The 23,045-nt window shown below is 38.7% G+C and overlaps 1 protein-coding gene across 7 annotated transcripts in view; it reads right to left on the bottom strand.

Moving 5' to 3' along the window:
- The window catches only part of SLC44A5 (solute carrier family 44 member 5), a 440,515-nt gene that overhangs the window by 77,873 nt on the left and 339,597 nt on the right, over positions 1-23,045 (bottom strand). For all 7 annotated transcript variants that reach the window (XM_062191562.1, XM_062191561.1, XM_062191559.1 and 4 more), the window contains one exon: positions 16,945-17,018. In XM_062191562.1, the coding sequence (XP_062047546.1) occupies positions 16,945-17,018 (74 nt within the window). The remainder of the gene's footprint in view (positions 1-16,944; positions 17,019-23,045) is intronic.

The following is a 23,045-nucleotide window of genomic DNA, read 5'->3' on the forward strand; positions in this document are numbered from 1 at the left end:
TAACATGTACCACCAATTACTCTCTAATTCTACTGGATCTTTCTAACTTCTCCAATTTGCCTAAAAAAGACTTCCTATAAATCTGGTAGATGAATTGGTCATCTAATGCTTGTCTTTGCCTATGGAATACATATAGCTTTGTCCTTTGCTTCATTTAATGTTTGCCCAGCTATCTCCTTACCCACATTGACTGGATTTGACAGTTCATGTTATAATTCGATCATCCTTCAGTACATGGCCTGTGTGACTTGGGAAGATAAAAAAATCAATTCTGAATGAGAATTTTAATATAGAAGAAAATTTTTTCTGAATAACTTTTCTCATTAATCTAAGCCCTTCCTTTCAGTATCTGAGTACTCAGAAAGTTCCCTTTGTCTAATTCTTTCTCCAATGTCATAGAGGCCAAATCAGTTTCATCTTCTAATACCTTCTTATGAAATCTGACTCACTTGGGGAGCTCTCTGCTGCCATATCTTTTGTCTTTATTTCCGAGAATAAAGAAAGTGGACTATAAATAAGGCATTTAAATGACATCTAAGTGTTCAACGTACCATGCCTCCAGATACTATTTTATTGTGTTCTGTTTCTATCTCTTAGTTTGACACACATTGGCTAAACTCAAGAAAGAGATCCAGTTTTACCTGACTCTGTTTTCTGTAATAAGTTTCTTTTAGCTTTCTCCTGAAATGTTTTATTCTTTTTCCATACAACTATTAATTCAGAAATTGCTACTTAAAGAAGGATTTAGGTTGCTGAGTTTCCTACTTAATAACTATAACTCCAAAGAAGTCACTTAATTATTTTGACTCTTGGCTTTCTAATTTATTACCGCAAAATAGATAAAATAATACTCAACCCATAAGAATGTCGAGACTATGAGAGAAGATAATAATACTTAACATGGTGCTTGGCTTCCAATGTAGATCCAGCAATATTAGTTCTTATTTGAGCTTCCCCAAGAGCAGAATCTGAGACAAAGACTTTGAAGCAGGTAGTTTATTTAAGAGTTGATGCCAGGAAGCTTAAGTGGGTGGAAGGGAAGTGAGACGAGGAAGGAAGCAAAGCCATTAAGGGGCATGTGAGTGAGTAGGATGCCGTTGTGGGAAGCTGGGGCTCCACCCTACTGGGGAGCTTCTGTGAACTGTGTACCACGTGCCTATCCATGAGTATTGTAAAACTGCCACAACTGCAGACAAACTTGGGTGGGTCTGAGAAAGTGTCATAAGGTATCAGCAGCATCTGCTACAGTTTTCTTTCCAGTTTTCATCACCAATCAAGTAAGTAATTGACTAAATGACCACTATGTGTCTCGTACTAGAAGTTAATCCCAGTATAATTTATGTCAAAATTCTCAAGAAATATATGAAAAGAAGAGAATAAAGTTTGTGGAAGACTTACAGAAGAGGTGGAACTTAAGCAAGACTTTGAAAAATGATTTGGATATAGACATGTGGCTGGAAGTAGGGAAGGAATTATAGATCAAGGAAATGGAAACCAACAGGAACTACCATTTTTCAGCTGTTTTCTATGTCTCAGGTGCTATGGTGTTTATTCACCCATTGCCCCATTTTGACCCATATTATGAATCTCACAATAACCCTAACAGATTATTTTGACCCACATTTCATACTTAATTACAACTCAGAGTTTAATTTACTTCTTAAGATCATGCAAGCTTTAACTGATAGAAACAAGGACTGAACTTGGGTGTGTTGCTCTCTGAGGTCCATGGTATTAGTCATCAGAGTTGGTAGCAATCATGCTGTCTGCTAAGGATAGGTTAGGAATGAGCTTGTTAACAGTGGGAAACAAGAACATCAGCCAAATGAGAATCAGCAAAACGCTGGAAACACAAAACGGGAAAAGAGATGACACAGGCAGTTTCCTAGCTTTTGTCATTTGGGCAAAGCACATTGTGTTTCCAGGGGAGAGGAAAAATGTGTGTGGTTGCAAGGTCTCTAGAGATCTGAGGAAAAGGAGAGGGAATTGGAGATGAAAGTGTCAAGGGCAGAACTCTCCTTCTTGACTTTTTAGTTTTGAATTTTGGCAGGTGGTTGTATTTACTGAGCTGCTGCTTCACCTCTGCACACAGCCTCTGGCATGCAAGTTATACAGCAGATGGTGTGTGTTTGAGATGGAACATGAAGACTTTGCCATAAAAGCTATGAGAGAGATGGGGCCGGTGCCGTTGAGCAGTAGGTTAATCCTCTGCCTGTGGTGCCGGCATCCCATATGGGCGCCGGTTCTAGTCCCGGCTGCTCCACTTTCAATCCAGCTCTCTGCTGTGGCCTGGGAAAGCAGTGGAAGATGGCCCAAGTCCTAGGGTCACTGCACACACATGGGAGACTGGGAAGAAGTGCCTGGTTCCTGGATTCGGATTGGTGCAGCTCCAGCCGTTGTGGCCATTTGGGGGTAGTGAACCAATGGAAGGAAGACCTTTCTCTCTGTCTCTCCCTCTCACTGTGTGTAACTCTACTTGTTAAATAAAATAAATTAAATTAAATAAAAAAGCGGAGAGCAGCAAGATGGCGGAATAGGCAGGGAGCACACTATTAGTACGGGGGGAGAGAAAGTTTAATATAAGTGGAGATACTGCAGGGTCAAGGAAGAGTAGGGGATGAAACAGCAGAGGAAACTCTTCCGGAACTAGTGATTCACAGTGGACCTGCGTGGAGAGCGTGGGAGCCCAAGTTCGGGACACCAGCGGCAGAATCAACACACCAGCGCTGGAACACGAGGTGAGCCGAACCTCAATAGTCCAAGATACCAGCAGGCAAGCGGAAAGAGGAGGCTAGAGGGAATGAGGCTTGAAACTCTGTGGGGAAAAGTTCACCAGGCTAACTAGAAGAGAGATAGGAAAAAAATAAAGAAAGTGACCGAAACGGACACGAGTTTCTCTCTCTCTGCTCACCTCTCAAAGGTGAGCAAGACAAAGAGCAGGCGCCATTTTGAACATACGTCATAAGCAGGGCGACCTCAGGTCTGCACCGGCCCTGAGCCTAGCAGAAAAACCTGACTCTGGGGGGAGGGGTGAAATAACAGGAGATTAGCATCTAACTTGGCAACCCAGTGGGAGACTGCAGGAGAATTGGAGCCTACACTGAGGGCAGCAGAGATTCCCTGTGTGGTCCTTGGGAAAGAGCTTCCAATCTCTGGCTCCTGTGGGTATATCATTTGCCTGCTAACTACCTCCAATTACGTTCAGCTGTGCGGAATTACTTCCCTTTTGAATCAAAAAAAGAAAGAGAGATTTACCACACCTAACCTGGGAGTGTCATCTTTGACACACCCTCAACCCTGAGGAACCAAACACAGCTCTCAGTCCACACTCATCTCAAGCCTCTAAGACTCCACTGAAAGCAGACAGTCCACTTAATATAGAGCCATAGTGTAACAAGAAAAAACACCACAGTGAAGAAACCAAATATCTCCAACATGCCAAACAACAAATGCAAAAACCAAGCTAACAAGAACAAGGAAGACACTATGACGCCCCCAAATGAAAAAGACACCCCAATTCAAGATTATGAAGATGATGAGATAGAAGAAATGCAAGAAGCGGATCTCAAAAAATTGATAAGAACATTAAGAAGTTCTCAAAACCAAATTCTTGAACTACAGAAATCTTTAATGGACAAGATAGAAAATCTCTCTCGTGAAAGTGAAATATTAAGGAGGAATCAAAATGAAATGAAACAACTAGTGGAACAAGAAACTCTGATAGTGATGAGAAATCATAATGAAATGAAGAATTCAATAGATCAAATGACAAACACATTAGAGAGCCTTAAAAACAGAATGAGCGAAGCAGAAGAGAGAATATCAGACTTAGAAGACAGAGAACAGGAAAGGAAACAGGCAAATCAAAGAAAAGAAGAAGAAATTAGAAATCTAAAACATATTGTCGGGAATCTACAGGATACTATGAAAAAACCCAACATTCGGGTTCTAGGAGTTCCTGAAGGCATGGAGAGGGAGAAAGGATTAGAAGGCATTTTCAGTGAGATACTAGCAGAAAATTTCCCAGGTTTGGAGAAGGACAGAGACATCTTAGTACAGGAAGCTCATAGAACCCCTAATAAACATGACCAAAAGAGATCCTCACCACGACATGTTGTAATCAAACTCACCACAGTGAAACATAAAGAAAAGATCCTAAAATGTGCAAGAGAGAAACGTCAGATTACTCTTAGAGGATCTCCAATTAGACTCACAGCAGACTTCTCATCAGAAACCCTACAAGCTAGAAGGGAATGGCGAGACATAGCCCAGGTACTAAGAGAGAAAAACTGCCAGCCCAGAATACTATATCCTGCAAAGCTCTCATTTGTGAATGAAGGTGAAATTAAGACTTTTCATAGCAAACAGAAACTGAAAGAATTTGTTGCCACTCATCCTGCCCTGCAAAAGATGCTTAAAGATGTGTTACATGCAGAAACACAGAAAAATGGTCACCAATATGAAAGAAGGTAAAGGAAGGAAACCTCACAGCAAAAGATCACAGGAAGCTCAATTTCTCTTTGACATAGAATTAAACTCTGATGCTCTGTTAAAGCAATGTGTTAAACTAATCTATATGTTCTCTTGATTCTGTTAAATTCTAATTGTTCAAAAACAGCTGAATTTTTATTAAGAGCTATGGGTTATTTAAATATGTGCTTTTTTCAAAAATTTGAATAATCACCTTGTAACAATGATCAAATTTGGTCTATGTTATGTCATGATTTTAAGAAATCTTATTTCAACCAGATATTTTGGATTTTGAGCCTTCTTGGCATTCTTGACAGGCATTCAAAAAATCAAAGTTTCAAACAATATGGTCTCTAAAATTTCCAGTAAATCCTGGACTTTGGTTTTTCCAGTTTGGGCCCAACTGAAAAAATCGAAGGACCTATGTCTCTCATCTTATAGAGAAACCAACTAATCAGTCTATTTGGAGTATATTAGAAGGACTGTCAAGATGTGATGTGGTACCAGACTTTAAGTTTCTATAATGGAAAATGCTATTAATATAAATGTTTGAGAATTAAAAAGTCTAATGATCTTGTGTTACTAGACATGATAGTTATCTTAATGAGAAAGCCCCAGAGGCCTAAAGGGTTAAATACTTGTAAAATCCTACAGGTGCTTTCAAAAATACTGTGAAGTAAGCAAGTGCGTCTTGTTGGTTGATGAGTTTATAATTTTAAACATGGCGACTTAAAGTCTTTTGTCATCCACAGTTATATATGATTTGCTGCTCATAAAACTAAAGCGTTGTTGGTTCTGTGTTTAGCTGTCCTCCTATAGGTTCCTATGGACTTTTTCCAGCCACTTGTATTGTATTCAGTACTTTGGGATGGCTCTGTAAACAGATGAAGCCAATAATGTATTAACAGTACCAACTGAGAGAAAGTATGGTTAACTGAGGTTACTAAAAACAAAAAGCAACTCAAATCAATTGGCAATCTACAAAAAGAGTTAAAGATTTTAAAGGTATTATTAAAATTGCTATATTGGTCTATTATGCTATATTATATGTGTGTACATATTGTATGTCCACATGGGGAAATTTTATTAAGAGTTTTATTTTAAATGGCTTATAGATAAGATTGTCCATAAATTTAAGCTGCTAAAATCAATCAAAGAAACATTTTAATTTGTGTGACCTGAATCTGTGTATCATATGTTTTAGACTTGTTGGTAGAAAGAAACTAAAAACATTTTATATGGTTGTGCTTAAGTTTACTGGCTAGACAAACTACACCATGTTAGATATTTAAGAGGTGTTTTCAAATACATGATTCTTAAAATTTATAGAAGGCATTGGACCTTCTGGTAAATGTTTTCTTAAGTTGTTATCTAATGGTTGAAATGGTTTGCTAAGTATTCATGTGATATTGCTATTGTCAGCAAGCGATCTAGGACTTGCTCCCTCATTTCTCTATTCTAAGCCCAACTTGTTCTTTCATTTCTCTATTCTCTTCAAGGTAGGAAACTAATTCTATTATGAAGGAATCTGTAGGATGCACAATTTAATCTTTAGACCTTATAAAGGAGATGGCTAACATTTTTCTGCAATAGCATAGCCAAAATAAGAACTTAAATAATAATCTCATAGCTAGATTCACTTCGCCATCAGCGAAGTATACAGTAAGTAGAAAAAACCTCCCTTTCAGACCAAAGGGAAAGAAAGTTTTAAAGTGAGAATATAATTTTCCTCATGGGCATTGTCTACCTTAGAAAAACTACTACAGAACATGCCTGTGACTCTAGACTTGTAGTTCAGGCCACCGAAGATTAGAGATGGGACACGGGTACTCCCTTGACTTGCATCCTCTGGTCTGCTTGAACACAAACCAGGAGGAAAAGAAAGCTAGGCATCAGAAGCAATGGGTGGCAGGCCTATTAATGGCTGATCTGTACAGTGATCTGCCCTCAAGGAGACCCAACAGGCCAGTCCACTGCAGTGGCTTTCAATGTGGGAAGCCTGGGCTTCAGCAGAAGTCAGCTTGTGAAGAGCCCTGGCAGCTCTGCCAAGAGTTGGATCACTGGAAATGGACCTGCCCTGGAGTCGAAGGATGCCCAGGTCAGAGCCACAGATCTTATTGGCTCTAAGCTGAAAAGCCCTTCACTCAGCCCAACTTCCAAAGTGACCACTGCAGCTGAGGGGATGGTCAAGTAGGGTCAGCAACATTGCAGGCAGAACTGTAAATTTCTTGTTAGAGATGCCCCCCTGCCTTTACCTGGCCAGCTCTCCTCCCAGGCCAGCCAAGTCATGAAAGTCAACAGAGTGCCTTCCCCTAGGAGGTTCACACCTCCCTTAGGATATACCCCATGTGAAGAGATAGATAGGTCTGGGCCTCTGAATTTACAAGGCCTAAAGCCCACCAGATTATTATCAAGCCCCTTCTATCAGGTTCTATTTGCCTCTCAATCAGAAAACTTACTTGTAGCTTAGACAGCACCTTTCTTAGCTTCTCTAATAATGACTCTGTCCTTTGTTCTAGGCCCTGTCTAGTGCACTTGGGCCTCATTCCTTTGTAATCATAACCTCTACTCTACCACCAACGGCTCTACTCCCAACCTGTGTGTACTGATGGTCCTCTTCCCCACTTAATGCTGTATAATTGTTCAAACCTGGTAAATGCCACTCTTAGGATCATTGGTTACTATCCTCACTCTGTCTTTTATGACCTTGTCTAAATATGATCAGAGTCGGCCAACTTGGAAGGCTTCCATAGCCTTGGCAACTCATGACGACAGCCTAGGGTGGTTACTGGCGCCATAAACTAGAGTGTCAATTTGTTGGGTCAACAACAGGAGCCACTGTGCACTAGCTCCTCATGTGGGATCTCTGTCCTTAATGTGCTGTACATTGTGATTTAGTGCTATAACTAGTACTCAAACAGTAGTTTATACTTGTGTTTCTGTGTGGGTGCAAACTGTTGAAATCTTTATACTAAATTGATCTTCTGTATGTAAAGAGAATTGAAAATGAATCTTGATGCAAATGGAAGGGGAGAGGGAGCGGGAGAGGGGAGGGTTGCGGGTGGGAGGGAAGTTATGGGAGGGGGAAGCCATTGTAATCCATAAGCTGTACACTGGAAATTTATATTCATTAAATAAAAGTTAAAAAAATAAATTAAATAAAAAAGCAATGAGGGAGAGAGAGAAATGCAGCAATAGCAGCAATCAATTTGTTGCTGTTAATAAAGTAAGGGGCTTCTCATATTTTATACCTTTTCTTGGAATTTCTCTATTTGTGGAAATTTTAAAACTACCCTTTCAATATGGTAAGCACTAGCCTTAGCTAAGCACTTCAAATGGCTCATCCAAATTGAGACATGCTTGAAGTACAAAATAAATATTATAGTTTAAAGACAGTATGAGCAACAATAGAAAAGACCATGTCAATATTTTATATCAATTACATTTGAAATTACATTTAGTTATATTTAAGTAGAGAAAACACATTATTAAATTAGTATTAAAATTAATTTTATCTGTTTCATTTTATGCCCTTAAATGTGGCTACCAGAAAATTTAACAAGATGTGTGTTATTTACATTAGGTTTCTCTTGGACAAATCTGTTCTAGACTATTTCCCCATGAATGTCAAGAGTTTCTTATATAGGTGATTAACAGTGCCATAATATCTGGTTTGCGTGAGGTAATTTAGAAGCTCATCGTAGCCCACATTTTTTATAACAAATATTTTATAATGTAACTTTTATAGTTTTGAAATAATAGCCACATACATACTTTAAAGTCAATAAAATATTTTACAATGTAACTTTTATAGTTTTGAAATAATTCCCACACACATACTTTAAAGTCAGTAAAATGCCCCATGGTAAGTAAGAAATAAGAAAGTAATTTGTAATTAAACACTAAGCAGATCAATATGCAAATACACAAGTATGAGTAAACTAGAAAACATAGTGAAGTATTCTGGTGCTTACACCTATAGGAGGAATCCCTGTGAATGTAACAGCTACAACTGCAGGAGGATATAGGTATATTGTATGGGGAACTCAAATATAAGTGGTATTGTGAAGGTGTGATTTTCCTTAAATATAAATATTTTAGTAAAGTCTAGCAAGGAATTTTACTCTTCTTTCAAATTCCTTTGATATTTATTAAAATGATGCAAAAATAACTTCTATAATGTAAAGGTAGCTGTTCTATGGTCAAATATTTATTTATTTATGTATTTTTTTTAAGATTTATTTATTTATTTGAAAGGTAGAATTACAGAGAGGCAGAGACAGAGACAGAGAGAGGGAGAGAGAGAGAGATTTTCCATCTGTTGGTTCACTTCCTAAATGGCCCAAATGGCTGAAGCTGGGCTGATCTGAAGCCAAGAGCCAGGAGCTTCTTCCAGGTTTCCTACGCAGGTACAGAGGCCAAAGGACTTGGACAATCTTCCACTGCTCTCCTAGGCCATAGCAGAGAGCTGGATCAGAAGTGAAGCAGCTGACTTGAACCACTGCCCATATGGGATGCTGGTACTGCAGACAGCGGCTTTACCCGCTATGCCACAGTGCCGGCTCCTTAAATATTTAAAAACAAGTTTTTGCCTACATCAGTGGGACGTGGGAAGGTTAGGTAGGAAATAGGGTCATCTTTGGTTATTCAGAACTATCCCAAGTATTGCAAAATATCTTTCTGGGCTCTCACGCATTAAAAACTAGTAGCCTCCTCCTAAACATTGTGACATTCAAAAAGTCATCTCAAATCTTCTGAAAGGCCTTCTTGGCAGTGGTACTACTCCAGTTGAGAATCACTGGTTTTAGTGTATATTCATTCTTAAAAGTGTAAAAATGTTGGCTCCATTTTGTCTTTTTTGTTTAGTTTTAAAATGTCCACCTTAGGGCCAGCCTTGTGGAGTAGTGGTTAAAGGCACTGCCTGCAACACCAACATTCCATATGAGTGCCAGTTCATGTCCAGGCTGCTCCACTTCTGATTCAGCTCCCTGCTAATGGCCAGGGAAAAGCAGTGGAAGACGGCACAAGTGCTTGGGCTCCTGCACCCTTGTGGGAGACCTGGATATAGCTCCTGGCTCCTGGCTTTGGCCTAGCTTAGCTCTGGCTGTTGCAGTCATCTGGGACATGAAACAGTAGTTGGAAGATTTTGCTCCCTTTGTCTCTCCTTCTCTCTCTGTGATGCTGACTTTCAAATACATAAGAAATCTTAAAAAAATAAACAAAATGTTTACTTTATTCCATAAAACACAGAATCAGAGCAACAGATGGCCTATGAGCCTGGTCTATGGAAAAACACCCTAAGAAATGCAGTCCAATTCTGTACATTTCCAGGCATTCCTAGACAAGTATATGGGCATCACTACAACATTTTCCATAAGAAGGAATAATCCATTAAACTTCAGAAAGTAGTAAATTTACCTGTCCCTTACAATATGGGTATGTAATTGTTATAAAGCCATAGTAAATAGCTTATAAAAATGTAATTATATTTTATGTTCCTCTACTATTACATAGGGCATAACATTTTCACAAGGCTTTTTTTTTGGGACACATTTTCATTTTTTTCTCAATATTTTTTGGGTGTGCTATCATGGAGTTCTTTTTTATAATGTAATCCCATTTACTTTTATTCAGCTAAGCACTGTCTGTGAAAGCTTTCAAATATGTTGATAAATTTTTTGACATTTTTTCAAATGGTGGTGCTTAATTCCCTACTCTTTAACTCTGAATTGCAATTACTGACTGGCTTCTAACAAATAAATGTGGCAGAAATGACACTGGGTGTCTTGTAAAAGTAGGTAATAAAACACATTGTAGGGTTTGGAGGTGTGGTGCAGTGGGTTAAGACACATTCCATATTCCATGTGGGCACCAGTTCCAGTCCTGGATGCTCTACTTCTGATCCAGCTCCCTGATAATGCATCTGGGAAAGCAGAGGAAAATGGCCCAAGTGTTTGGGCCATTGCACCCATGTAGGTGACCTGGAAGAAGATCCTGGCTCCTGGCTTCAGCCTGGCACAGCAGAAGTCTTTGTGGACATTTGGGAAGTGAATCAGTGGATGGAAGTCATCTCTCTGGCTCTCCTTCTCTCTATATAACTCTGCCTTTCAAATAAATAAACAAACCTAAAAATAAATAAATAAATAGAACATCGTAGTGCCCTCTGTGTTCCCTTCTCTTTCTCATAGACCATTAAGACTAGGGGCCATCTGACATGTCATGAGGACATTCAAAGCTGTCCTATTGAAAAGCCCACATGGCAGTCAGCAGTCATTGAGGAATGAAGCTTCCTGCCATTGTGCACATGTACCAACTTGAAGCCAGAGCTTCCACCATAGGCTATCCTTCACACATCTGCAGCGGTGGCTGACACAATGCCATTTCATGAGGAACCCGGAACCAGAACCATCCAGCTAAGCTGTTCCAGTTCCTGAGCACAGAAACTACAAGCAAGAAATGTTTTCTATTCTAAGTGGCCAAGTTTGAGGATTATTTACTGTGCAGCAATATATAATTTATCATCAAATAGTTTTTTAAAATCTTTTATGTACTTGAAGGAAGTAATTAAATGATCTTCCTCTTTTACAAGATAAATATTCACAAAAATGAGAAAACAAATTCTCTTTGCCTTTTTATGTATTAAGCTTATAGCTACAATTTCCAGGATATGATTTAATATGAGGAACCCTCAGGGGCTGGCGTTGTGGCTCAGCAGGTTAACACCCTGGCCTGAAGCTCTGGCATCCCATATGGATACTGGTTCTAGTCCCAGCTGCTCTTCTTCTGATCCAGCTCTCTGCTATGGCCTAGGAAAGCAGTAGAAGATGGCCCAAGTCCTTGGGACCCTGCACCCACATGGGAGACCCGGAAGAAGCTCCTGGCTCCTGGCTTTGGATTGGCTCAGCTCCGGACGTTGCAGCCATCTGGGGAGTGAACCAGTGGATGGAAGACCTCTCTCTCTGTCTCTCCCTCTCTCTGTAACTCTGCCTGTCAAATAAATAAAATAAATCTTTAAAAAAAATGTGGAATCCTCCTCTTGATTTAAAATGTTCATTAAGGCCTAACCAATAATAAAGTATCCTTCTATCTCTTTACCTTAGTTCTTAAAAAGGAAGAAAGCATGAGGAGCTTTATCTTCAAAATGCCAGTCTAGAATATGGTCAAGTTCTTATTAATTTATTCATTCATATAGAATTATCCACCTTTCTATTCCTATTCATTTAGTTTTTCCATCATAATGCCTGACTGTGTGATGGGCACATATAGGCTCAGGATATAGAGATGAACACATCTCATGTTTAGTATAGCACTATGTCTTAACAGCTTCTCAAGGAAATTGTATAGCATACTGGCTGGCCAGTATAGAAGCTAATTTTACAGTCCCTCAAAATGAACAGTGACATAGTAGCAGAGTGAACTCATCAAATCAGACTCAGAGTAGCAATGCTGCAGATATCAGATTGTGCATGGTTTTTGCTTGCAAAAGAATACTCGCCTTTCACTTTTCCCCTTAAACTCTTGCCCAGCACTCACTGCTTTAAGTCCTACTCGGTGTGGAATTAGGGCAGGAGGAGGAGCAAGAAGAATAGAACAACATTAGGAGAATGTATTGGGTTCTCATAGTAACTTCTCATAGTAACTCTCATAGTAACTTCCTTTTTTTAAAAAAAATTATTAAATAAATTATTTAATGAATTTAATACACTCTGTTTTAATAGGTCTTTTTTTTTTCAGAATCCTCATGCCTCCTATTTACTAAATAAAAGTAAGAATAATGATTAAGAGCACAGGATCTAGAATTAACTGCCTGTATTACATTGGTAAGTAAAAGTAAATGATGGGGCCAGTGCCATGGCTCACTTGGTTAATCCTCCGCTTGTGGTGCCGGCATCCCATATGGGCGCCAGGTTCTAGTCCCAGTTGCTCCTCTTCCAGTCCAGCTCTCTGCTGTGGCTGGGAGGGCAGTGGAGGATGGCCCAAGTGCTTGGGCCCTGCACCCGCATGGGCAACCAGGAGGAAGCACCTGGCTCCTGGCTTCAGATCAGCGCAGAGCCAGCTGTGGTGGCCATTTTGGGGGTTAAACCAATGGAAGGAAGACCTTTCTCTCTGTCTCTCTCTCTCACTGTTGGTAACTCTACCTGTCAAATAACTAAAAAAAAAAAAAGAAAGAAAGAAAGAAAGGAAAGCAAATGACATAGTTACATAGGAATTAACAAAAATCTGGATTATTCAATTTATTCACTTCATTATATGCTTCAAAAATAACTAAAAGATCACCTTAAGTGATACTAATGTATACTTGTGTGCTTGCAAATATTCTGTCTGTGTGCCTATGTAAGAAAGAAAGGGAAATTTATTTGTGAAAGAGTTGTATTGGGTAATTCAAAGCAAATTCTCAAAGATTGGGAAGAGATGGGTAAAAACGTTATTCAGGCAAATTATCCTTTTGCTCATATCAAGGAAATTATGTCCTGAAGTACCAGGAATGAATATTATTATCTAATATTATCTCTCACTTTCAAAAATTTGCTAAGCATGCTCCTGTGAGCTCCAGGGCTGAGTCACAAGTTGCAGCCATTGAAAAGCCCTCTGTCAAGGAGAAAATGTGATTAGACCAACTGCTTGCACTGACACTTAAAAATTAACTGCAAATCTGTTTGGGGCAGCTAAGGCATTCCCTAAACACTTGCTGGCTGGGAGTGTTGGCTTTCAAATCATTATTTTGTATCCCTTAAAGGTACATTTTAACTGTTTTAATATGTGAGGAACAGGCCTGCCAAATTGTGCTTATGGCTTTTTAACACAAGCAATTTACAAATGCAATGAAGCAGATAATAGGACACATGATACCGAATTTGAAAATCTGTGTTGATGATACTGCTGCTGTAGAAACATTTTTGGAAGCAGCCCTGTTTGCAGTTGCCTGGATAAGGAAAATGTTGTTTATCAGTTCACAGGTGGCCTCTTCCACTCAATGGTGAGTTTAGGGTCATGTCCTTGAGCACAGAGCACCCATCTAATGCTAACAATATTCAATTTTAAATCATCTGGAATTCATTCATTAAGAAAAATATAGGAAACAGAAAAAATCTCATTCAACACTAAAAAAAATCTGCTTAAGTAACAGCCAAACATTTTCTTTCCTAAATGAAAATTTCCAAAGCAAAAGGAAGTGTAAGTATATAAAGTATTTGTAAATGTTTATATCTTTGAAAAGATTGAAAAAAGACATTTGATGTTAGTTCTGATTATCTTATTTATATAAAATCTTTTTGTTCAGAAAAGTTTACTAGAACAATTTTGAAAATAATGAAACTAGGCCGGCGTCCTGGCTCAATAGGCTAATCCTCTGCCTGCGGCGCCCGCCCACCGGGTTCTAGTCCCGGTCGTGGCATCAGATTCTGTCCCGGTTGCCCCTCTTCCAGGCCAGCTCTCTGCTGTGGCCCAGGAGTGCAGTGGAGGATGGCCCAAGTGCTTGGGCCCTGCACCCCATGGGAGACCAGGATAAGTACCTGGCTCCTGCCTTTGGATCAGCGCAGTGCGCCAGCCACAACATGCCAGCCACAACGCGCCGGCCACGGCGGCCATTAGAGGGTGAACCAACGGCAAAGAAAGACCTTTCTCTCTCTCTCTCTCACTGTCTACTCTGCCTGTCAAAATAAATAAATAAATAAAATAATGAAACTAGATTTTTAAAAATTTTTTACTTTTTTATTGGGAAAAATAATTTTACTTTGCTGAAATAATGACCCCAGACTTGGATCTGATAGGTCAGTTCACTTTATTCCACAGTGGATGAAAAGCACAATGCAATTTCCTGTTACAGTCACAACCAACTGCATTTTCTCCATATAATAAAATTTGGGTCATCCCACTATGCTCCCAAAACTAGACCAACAGGATGTCTGTTGAAGAACAGATGGCTATTATAAATAAGAGATGACAAGTATTGAGTATTGTTAGTGACAATAAAATTAGTACAATCTTTATGGAGAAAGTTTGGAAGTTCCCCAAAAAACTAAAATTAGAACTAGCATAGCATCCAGAAATCCCACCTCTGGATATACTTTCAAATGGAAATAAAATGAGTATCTTGGAGAGATATCTACTTCCCCACATTCATTGCATCATTATTCACAATAGCTAAGATATAGAAACATGTCTGTCAGCAGACAAATGGATAAAGAAAAGTATGATATTTATGCACATACACACATAGGAATATTATTCAGCCTTTGGAAACAGAGGAAAATTCTACCATTTGCAATATAAATGAACCTAGAGGACATTGTGCTGAATGAAATAAACCTGGCACCAAAAGCTAAATGATTTATGACCTCAATAATATGTGGAATTCAAAAAGTTCAAACTTATAAAAGCAGAATGTACAGTAATGGTTTTCAGGGGCTAAGGAGTAGGGACATGGGGAGATATTGGCTGATGGTACAACTTTCAGTTATAAAATAAATAAGTAGGGACCAGCACTGTGGCATAGCAGGTAAAGCCGTCACCTGTGGTGCCAGCATCCCATGTGGGTGCTGGTTTGCGTCCCAGCCACTCCACTTCTGATCCAACTCTGTGCTATGGCCTGGGAAGGCAGTAGAAGATGGCCCAAGTGCTTGGAACCCTGTGCCCACTTGAGAGACCTGGAAGAGGCTCCTGGCTCCTGACTTCAGATTGGCACAGCTCCAGCTGTTTGCGGCCATTTGGGGAGTGGACCAGCGGATGGAAGACCTCTCTCTCTCTCTATGCCTTTCTGTAACTCTGTCTTTGAAATAAATTTCTCTATAAAAATTATTTAAAAAGATGAATAAGAGATGAATAATAAGAGATCTAATGTACAGCATCGTAGCTATTGTTTATAAGATATTCTATATTTGAAATTTTCCAGCAGAGTAAATCTTTTGTGTTCTTACCATCCCCACACATATAAAGATAACTGCATCAGGTTATAAATGTATATTAATTGGCTTGATGATTGCAATCATTATACAAGATTCATTTATATCAAAAATTTAAAATTTATTAAAATTCAGAACAACTAGGATACTAATACAAAGGTACAAATAAATCACTGCCTAGTACTATTATGTAACATTATCAGTGTTGCTGGGAATATTTCATTTCTCCTCACAAGAGCCCTGAAAGCTAGGTAATGTGGCCATACTTCTGAACTGTGAAAACTGAAGCTAAATAACCAGCCCAAGCCCACAAAACAATATAAGAAAACTGCAGATTTTTCCAAATCTTCTCTCTTTTCTGCAATACATTTCAATTTTATGACAAAAAGAAACAAAAAATAACACAGGCAAGAAATATGTGTCAAAAATTTAGAGAAGCTAAAATATTTTTTGTATGAGAAAATTCATTTTATTATAATATTCACTCTACAGATTATATATTATGCCACAACTACATTAACATTTGAAGTCAAGATATTTTAATAAATAACAAAAGAATTTTCTGAAAGCCTCAGAAGAATGTATTATTTAGTTTCATGGTTTATGCTTTTTTATTCTCTTCCTTTCTACTTTCATGTCTTAATTTTTAAAATTCTCCAATTCTGTGTAGTTTTTGTGTAGTAATATTGAGATTTATCTTTTGGAAATAACTTGCAATAGCTGTTTTCCAAGTATTTCTCTTATAGGAAGCTAAAACTGAAGAACAGGGAAAATACTTTTTCGTTGTTCCCTAGCAAGGGTACGGCTTTATTTCTGCTAATGCATTCTTTAAACATTAACTCCATGCCATTAACTATTGTGCTAGAAACTAATATTTGACTGTAAGTCCTCACCCTAACAGGAACATATTAAAGTTCTCTAAGTCAACATCTAAAACAGGATTAAGTCTCTGGAGAAAAATGTATGATATATTCACATGCAATTATGAAATCATTTTACAGAAAATAGTCACACTGGTTCCTCTGTTTCTTAAAAATGCAAACTAAAAATTTTATATTTGTCCTTTTTGTTTTCATTTTCATGGAATTATCTTTAACCTAACAATGCAATATTTCTGGTGGGAAAGAGATTAGGACTTCATGTATCTTAATGAATTATCTAGCGAAATTCTTAATAATTGGTCCTCCTTCTTACTTTTATTTTAAAAATGAAGTTTATATATTACCTTAAATGATCTAGGACTTAGTTCTTATTAGTAAGTAGTAACATGAATATTATTAGTTTCCTAACAGAATTTTAAAAGTAAAAATAGTTAAAATGAAACCATAAGCTCTTTCCTTCCTTCTTTACAATTTTTTACTAAGTAATTTGGGCTTGCATTTGACTAAAATTCTTTGGGTTTATTGCTTATCCTGTCTGCTACTCAATGAGTCCTAATGAAGCATATTCCCTCCATGAAGGATAGAAATCAATAAGTAGGCATTTGAAAGAAAACACTTAATGTTTAAAATATGACATTGACTTACTATTCTATTGGCAAGTTTAAGTATCTTCTATACCTGTATTTACTTACCCACAAGTCCTAAAAGAATGTAGCCAAAAATAAACAGTAGGAAGACCAGGCAGCACAGGACATCTGTACAATTCCTAAGGACAAAAAGGAATAAAGAATTAAAAGGGACCAAAATGACTTCTTGCTTACTGCACAAAATCTAGGAAGGGAGAAGAACATCGTAATGATATGCCACTCATAGCCAATACTTTGGAAAGATGGAGCAGATGTGTATCTGCAAAAACCAGCACAATGAAAGTGTCAGTTGTTACACCATGATTAAGAAAGGTCTCTCAGAATTCTTAGGTTTATTCACTATTGGGTTTTTTATTTGAAAAATACTTTTAGTGATTAAAGTATGCCAACATCAAAATAGCTGTTTTTTTATTTGAAAAGGGTTTAAACTATTTCGTTTTGTGATTTTCCACTTCGCAATACATGGTATAGAATAAATAGCCATTTAACATTCCTCTCTCTTCTTCATTCCCTTTCTATATGTACATTTTAATGGTACAGAACTATCAAATGAGGACTGACTGCCTATATTCACTTTCTATGGAGAGTAGAGTTACAACTATTCTTTTTTTAAACATTTATTTAATAAATATAAATTTCCAAAGTACAGCTTTTGGATTACAGTGGCTTTTTCCCCCCATAACCTCCCTCCTGCCCACAACAATCCCATCTCCCGCTCCCTCTGCCATCCCATTCACATCAAGGTTCATTTTCAATATCTTTATATACAGAAGATCAATTTAGTATGTATTAAGTAAAGATTTCAACAGTTTGCACCCATACAGAACATAAAGTGTAAAATACTGTTTGAGTACTAGTTATACCGTTAATTCACATAATACAACACATTAAAGACAGAGATCCTACATGGGGAGTAAGTGCACAGTGACTCCTGTTGTTGATTTAACAATTGACAATCTTGTTTATGGTGTCAGTAATCACCTGAGGCTCTTGTCATGAGTTGCCAAGGCTATGGAAGCCTTTTGAGTTCACCAAATCTGATCATATTTAGACAAGGTCATAGTCAAAGTGGAAGTTCTCTCCTCCCTTCAGAGAAAGGTACCTCCTTTGATGGCCTGTTCTTTCTACTGGGATCTCACTCACAGAGATCTTTCATTTAGGTCCTTTTTTTTTTTTTTCCAGTGTGTCTTGGCTTTCCATGCCTGAAATACTCATGGGATTTTAGCTAGATCCGAATACCTTAAGGGCTGATTCTGAGGCCAGAGTGCTGTATAGGACATTTGCCATTCTATGAATCTGCTGTGTATCCTGCTTCCCATGTTGTATCCTTCTCTCCTTTTTTTTTTTTTTGGACAGGCAGAGTGGACAGTGAGAGAGAGAGACAGAGAGAAAGGTCTTCTTTAGCCGTTGGTTCACCCTCCAATGGCCGCCGCGGTTGGCGTGCTGTGGCCTGCGCACCGCGCTGCTCCGATGGCAGGAGCCAGGGGCTTCTCCTGGTCTCCCATGGGGTGCAGGGCCCAAGCACTTGGGCCATCCTCCACTGCACTCCCGGGCCACAGCAGAGAGCTGGCCTGGAAGAGGAGCAACTGGGACAGAATCCGGCGCCCCGACCGGGACTAGAACCCGGTGTGCCGGCGCCGCAAGGAGGAGGATTAGCCTAGTGAGCCACGGCGCCGGCCCATTCTCTCCTTTTTAATTCTATCAGATAGTATTAGCAGACACTAGTCTTGTTTATGTGATTTCTTTGACTCTTAATCCTATCATTATGATCAATTATGAACTGAAACTGATCACTTGGACTAGTGAGATGGCATTGGTACATGCCACCTTGAGAGTTACAACTATTCTAACAACAATGTATATAGAGCATTAATGAAATAAAAGGCCTGAAAATGGTAATCTTCCCCTAGCTCTTCAGTAAGCTAGATGTCAAATTCAGTTTCGAGTAAATTTGGCTAAGAGCCTCAGTGACTGGATAAAGGTCGTAAGTCAAACCAGGATCTATCAGAGATATTCAAGGTTTTCCACTGAAATATTTCTTTTCCCAATATTTTATCTTGTTCAGCATACAAGTGATTTGAAAGGTCAAAGTTATGTCTTGAAAGTGAGCAACAACATTGTCATTATTTATTTGAAATGATGAAAAAACTGCTAGTGATAACAAAAAATCAGGGGCCTGCACTGCAGTGTAGTAAGTTAAGCATCTGCCTTTGGCGTTGTCTTCCCCTATGGGCACTGGTTTGAATCCTAGCTGCTCCACTTCCAATCCATCTCTCTGCCTGAGAAGGCAGTAGAAGATGGCCCAGGTGCTTGGGAACCTGCACCCATGTGGGAGACCAGGAGGAAGCTCCTGGCTCTTGGCTTCAGAAAGTCCCAGCCTTGGCAGTTTCAACCATCTGGGGAGTGAACAAGCAGATGGAAGACCTCTCTCTCTGTCTCTCCCTTTCTCTCTCTGTAACTCTGCCTCTCAAGTAAATAAATTAATTAATTAAAAAAATCAACCTTTTGACAAGATGACAAAATTAAAAAGTTGCACATTAGAATTTTCATAGCCAAATGTTCTTGATCTTGAGGGCATACATATGTGCTCTAATCTTTTAGCATAGGCATATTGAAGTTCCACTTTTTTTTTTAGGGTGGTAGTAGCACTGCAGTAGTAATGAGCACTGGTAAAGCTTTGCTATATTTTTATTACTTTTTTTTTTTGACAGGCAGAGTGGACAGTGAGAGAGAGAGACAGAGAGAAAGGTCTTCCTTTAGCCGTTGGTTCACCCTCCAATGGCCGCCGCGGCCAGTGCACTGCGGCCAGTGCACCGTGCTGATCCGAAGCCAGGAGCCAGGTGCTTCTCCTGGTCTCCCATGGGGTGCAGGGTCCAAGGACCCGGGCCATCCTCCACTGCACTCCCTGGCCATAGCAAAGAGCTGGCCTGGAAGAGGGGCAACCAGGACAGAATCCGACGCCCCGACCGGGACTAGAATCCGGTGTTTATTACTTTCATGCATATCAATAATTCTGTGAGTATCCCAAGAATATCTTTAGGCTTTAGGGATAGTTAGGTAAGCTGACTTTTGAAGCAGCTTGAGAGAGATACTGACAGTGGCAGGCAAACATCTAACTCTCAATGTCTTCCCTTTTTCATTTAATAGTTACATTAGCATTATTACAATTTTTGTAAGTGTTCAAAATAGTGATATCTAAAAATAACCACATACATTACCCTAACCCTTCACCCACAATACAAAATGGATATTTCAAAGAGAAAGTTAATCAAGGCCAATCCAGAAACAAATGATTATTTGTTTAAATCCAATTTCAACCCAGGAACTTTAGATTTTACTTTGATTTAAGAATATGAGAATAATAATAAAAAGAGAAGGAAGAATGCAGTCTGGTTTCTTCGGTGAACAACCATTGAAAGCTAACACCTGCTTGGATGTGAGGCGAGCACTTGTGTCAAGTGTACTCTGACCCATCAGTTTCTCATCTTGTAGGAGTGGTTGTTCAATAGCCCCACGCCTAATAGCAAATGCCTGCAGGTGAGAAACTAAAGGAGCACAAACTAGAACACGGGCGGCTTTAATTAGCAATCTTGCAATTGTCAAAGTCCTTGTGTGTGATCATAACTACCAAGAGAAGAGAGAGAGAGGGAGGGAGATGTGATCAGAATGCACAGCCAGCTTAGTCACCATTCTGGCATCAGATTTCTGTAATGTTACATATTTACATCTATGTATTTATATTATGTGTAATACATGCTATAATTCATACTTATAATGGCCAATGTTATATATTTATAATGTCATATAGTCAGCAGGCATACTGGAAAGGTGAATGAAAATAATTTAACAATTGGAAGGACAGGACATAAAGAAAGAAGCAGAATCCAAATGGAAATTTCATAAAAAGTAAAATCCACATCCTAATTACTGGCACTGATGAATGGGAATCAATTTGAATTTTGGTTCCATATAGGGTTTTACACCATGATTTCTCTTTCTTTTTTTTTGGTGCCAAGGACACACTAAAGCACCAGGGACAACTCCATGCTCACACAGCCATTCCAGTAGCAGTTTTTCTCCACTGTGAGGTAGCGCTTCTCAATAATTCACACCTGTAGGTGTTCAGGGATTCTATTCGGTGGCCAGGGAGGATAATATATTCAAGCCTGCTTTGTTTTTCTGATACATTGTTTAGGAGTAATAGAAGATCATATTCCTTGGCCAAACCGGTTCATTTTATTTTATTTAAACACAGAAAGATATTGAACAAACCAAAAATTATGAATGAAGAATTCAAGAATCTCAAATAGTAGGAACATTAGTATTTATAAATTTATTCCTATATTAGATTCCCTTTATTGTTTTAGGAATTTTCTTTTCAAAACAGGTGTGTGTGTGTGTGTGTGTGTACTTTTCAGGTAGTTATAATTATCTTCTATTTTCGCATTTAACTGTTTCTTTTCCTTTCCTTAGCACAGGGGTGGGGAACGTCTAGCCTGTTGGTCTGTGAAATCGTTTGTGACCCTGCCAAGGGAACAGCAGGTGGGATTCAAAATTCCATAAACTTATAGCAGGGTAATTTTTGAGTTGATAACTTTGTATGGCCCACGAATGTTATAAATATTCAAGTAGCCTTTGGCAGAAAAAAGCTTCCCCACCCCTGCCTTAGACATAGTCCCTCTATCCACAAAAACAAAACAAAAACAATTATTGGAAACTTGAATTTGAGCAAAACACAACACATGGCCTAGGCACCATTTTGTAAGTCAAGAAATATAGCATTAGCTCAATTTAAATTTTCAGAAGTTATAGCATCTTATCATTGCTCCTTTCTTTTGAATGCAGGGCATTTTTCATAATCCCAGATATTCTGTAGGAAATGAGTTATTTTTAAAGACCAAGGATTTAATTTGCAAAATTTATAAAGCTCTCAAGACAACTATTAAAATAGGTAATACAGGCTGTGACTGAAAAATCATTCTGAATCATTACAACTACAGGACTGTCTGAGCTGTGCCTTTTCCTCAAGCAAATTCAATTTTATTTTCACCACAAGTGCTGAGAACAACTGTCCTAATCTAAAAATGGGTTGCATACCACCAGGTCCCAGAAAGAATACAAAAAGAATAGTTATAGAGAAATATGCCAAATTCTCTCCCTCATCCTGTCTGCAAATCAAAACAAGCTGCTCCCACCGACATTTATCAGAAGGCTACCCAAAACTATTCACACTGAACTGTCCTAGCATAAAAGTACTTTCAAAAGTGAGACTACAAAAGTACTATTGCTAGCTTACATCTGTTTTCCAAATACAGTAAGGAGAGGATTCCAACTACAAATGCACTGGCAGGTTTCCCCTTTCCTACCTCTAACTCACAAAAGCAGTGTGCCTACAATCACCCAAACTTAAAATGTTGGAGTTCCCTTTGACTTTCCCTTTTTCTTAGCTTACCTTTTATATTCAATTGACAAGTTCTCTTTCCTGGACTCCTTCTCTGTGATGTGTCTTTCATCTACCCCTTCCCTTCTGTTCTTGCTGCCTGGACCTGGACCAGGTTCTCTTATCTTCTCTCCAGACTATTGCCATGGTCTCTTAATTGGGTTCCTGCATGCAGTCAGGCTGCCTGATCCAAGTCATCTTGCACATCACTGATATCACTGACAGGTGGTGATGTCACTTCATTGTTTTAAAAACTGCAGTGCCTCTCCAGCATTTATTTAATAATTTCCAAATGTCTTGGCTTCATGTTTAAGAACCTATGAATTCAATCCTGGCTCAAGCTCCACAATATTTTTGTAGCTTTATATTCCTTCTCAATGTACTTTAACCACCTCGACTTACTTATTCATGGATCACAGTACACTCTCCACTGGCCACCCTTGGAGCTAGGCCTAAAATAGTTACTACGTGGCCTTTATAGAAAAAATTTGCTGATCAAAGTCTCCTACAGCAGTATTTAGCACAGAGCTTTGCATGCTACAGACACAGAATGATTAGGGAGACACACCTCTAACAGGTCAATGCATTATATGCAGGCTCTGGTGAAAATCAAAAGCAAAGTGCTGTGTTTCAAATTTTGGATTTTTTTTTTGGCTCAATATAATGAATATGTTGACCAGAGATTCAATTTGTTTAGTCAAGCTCG

Source organism: Lepus europaeus, chromosome 5 (genome assembly GCF_033115175.1).
Source record: "Lepus europaeus isolate LE1 chromosome 5, mLepTim1.pri, whole genome shotgun sequence".
In the NCBI taxonomy this organism is placed as follows: domain Eukaryota; kingdom Metazoa; phylum Chordata; class Mammalia; order Lagomorpha; family Leporidae; genus Lepus; species Lepus europaeus.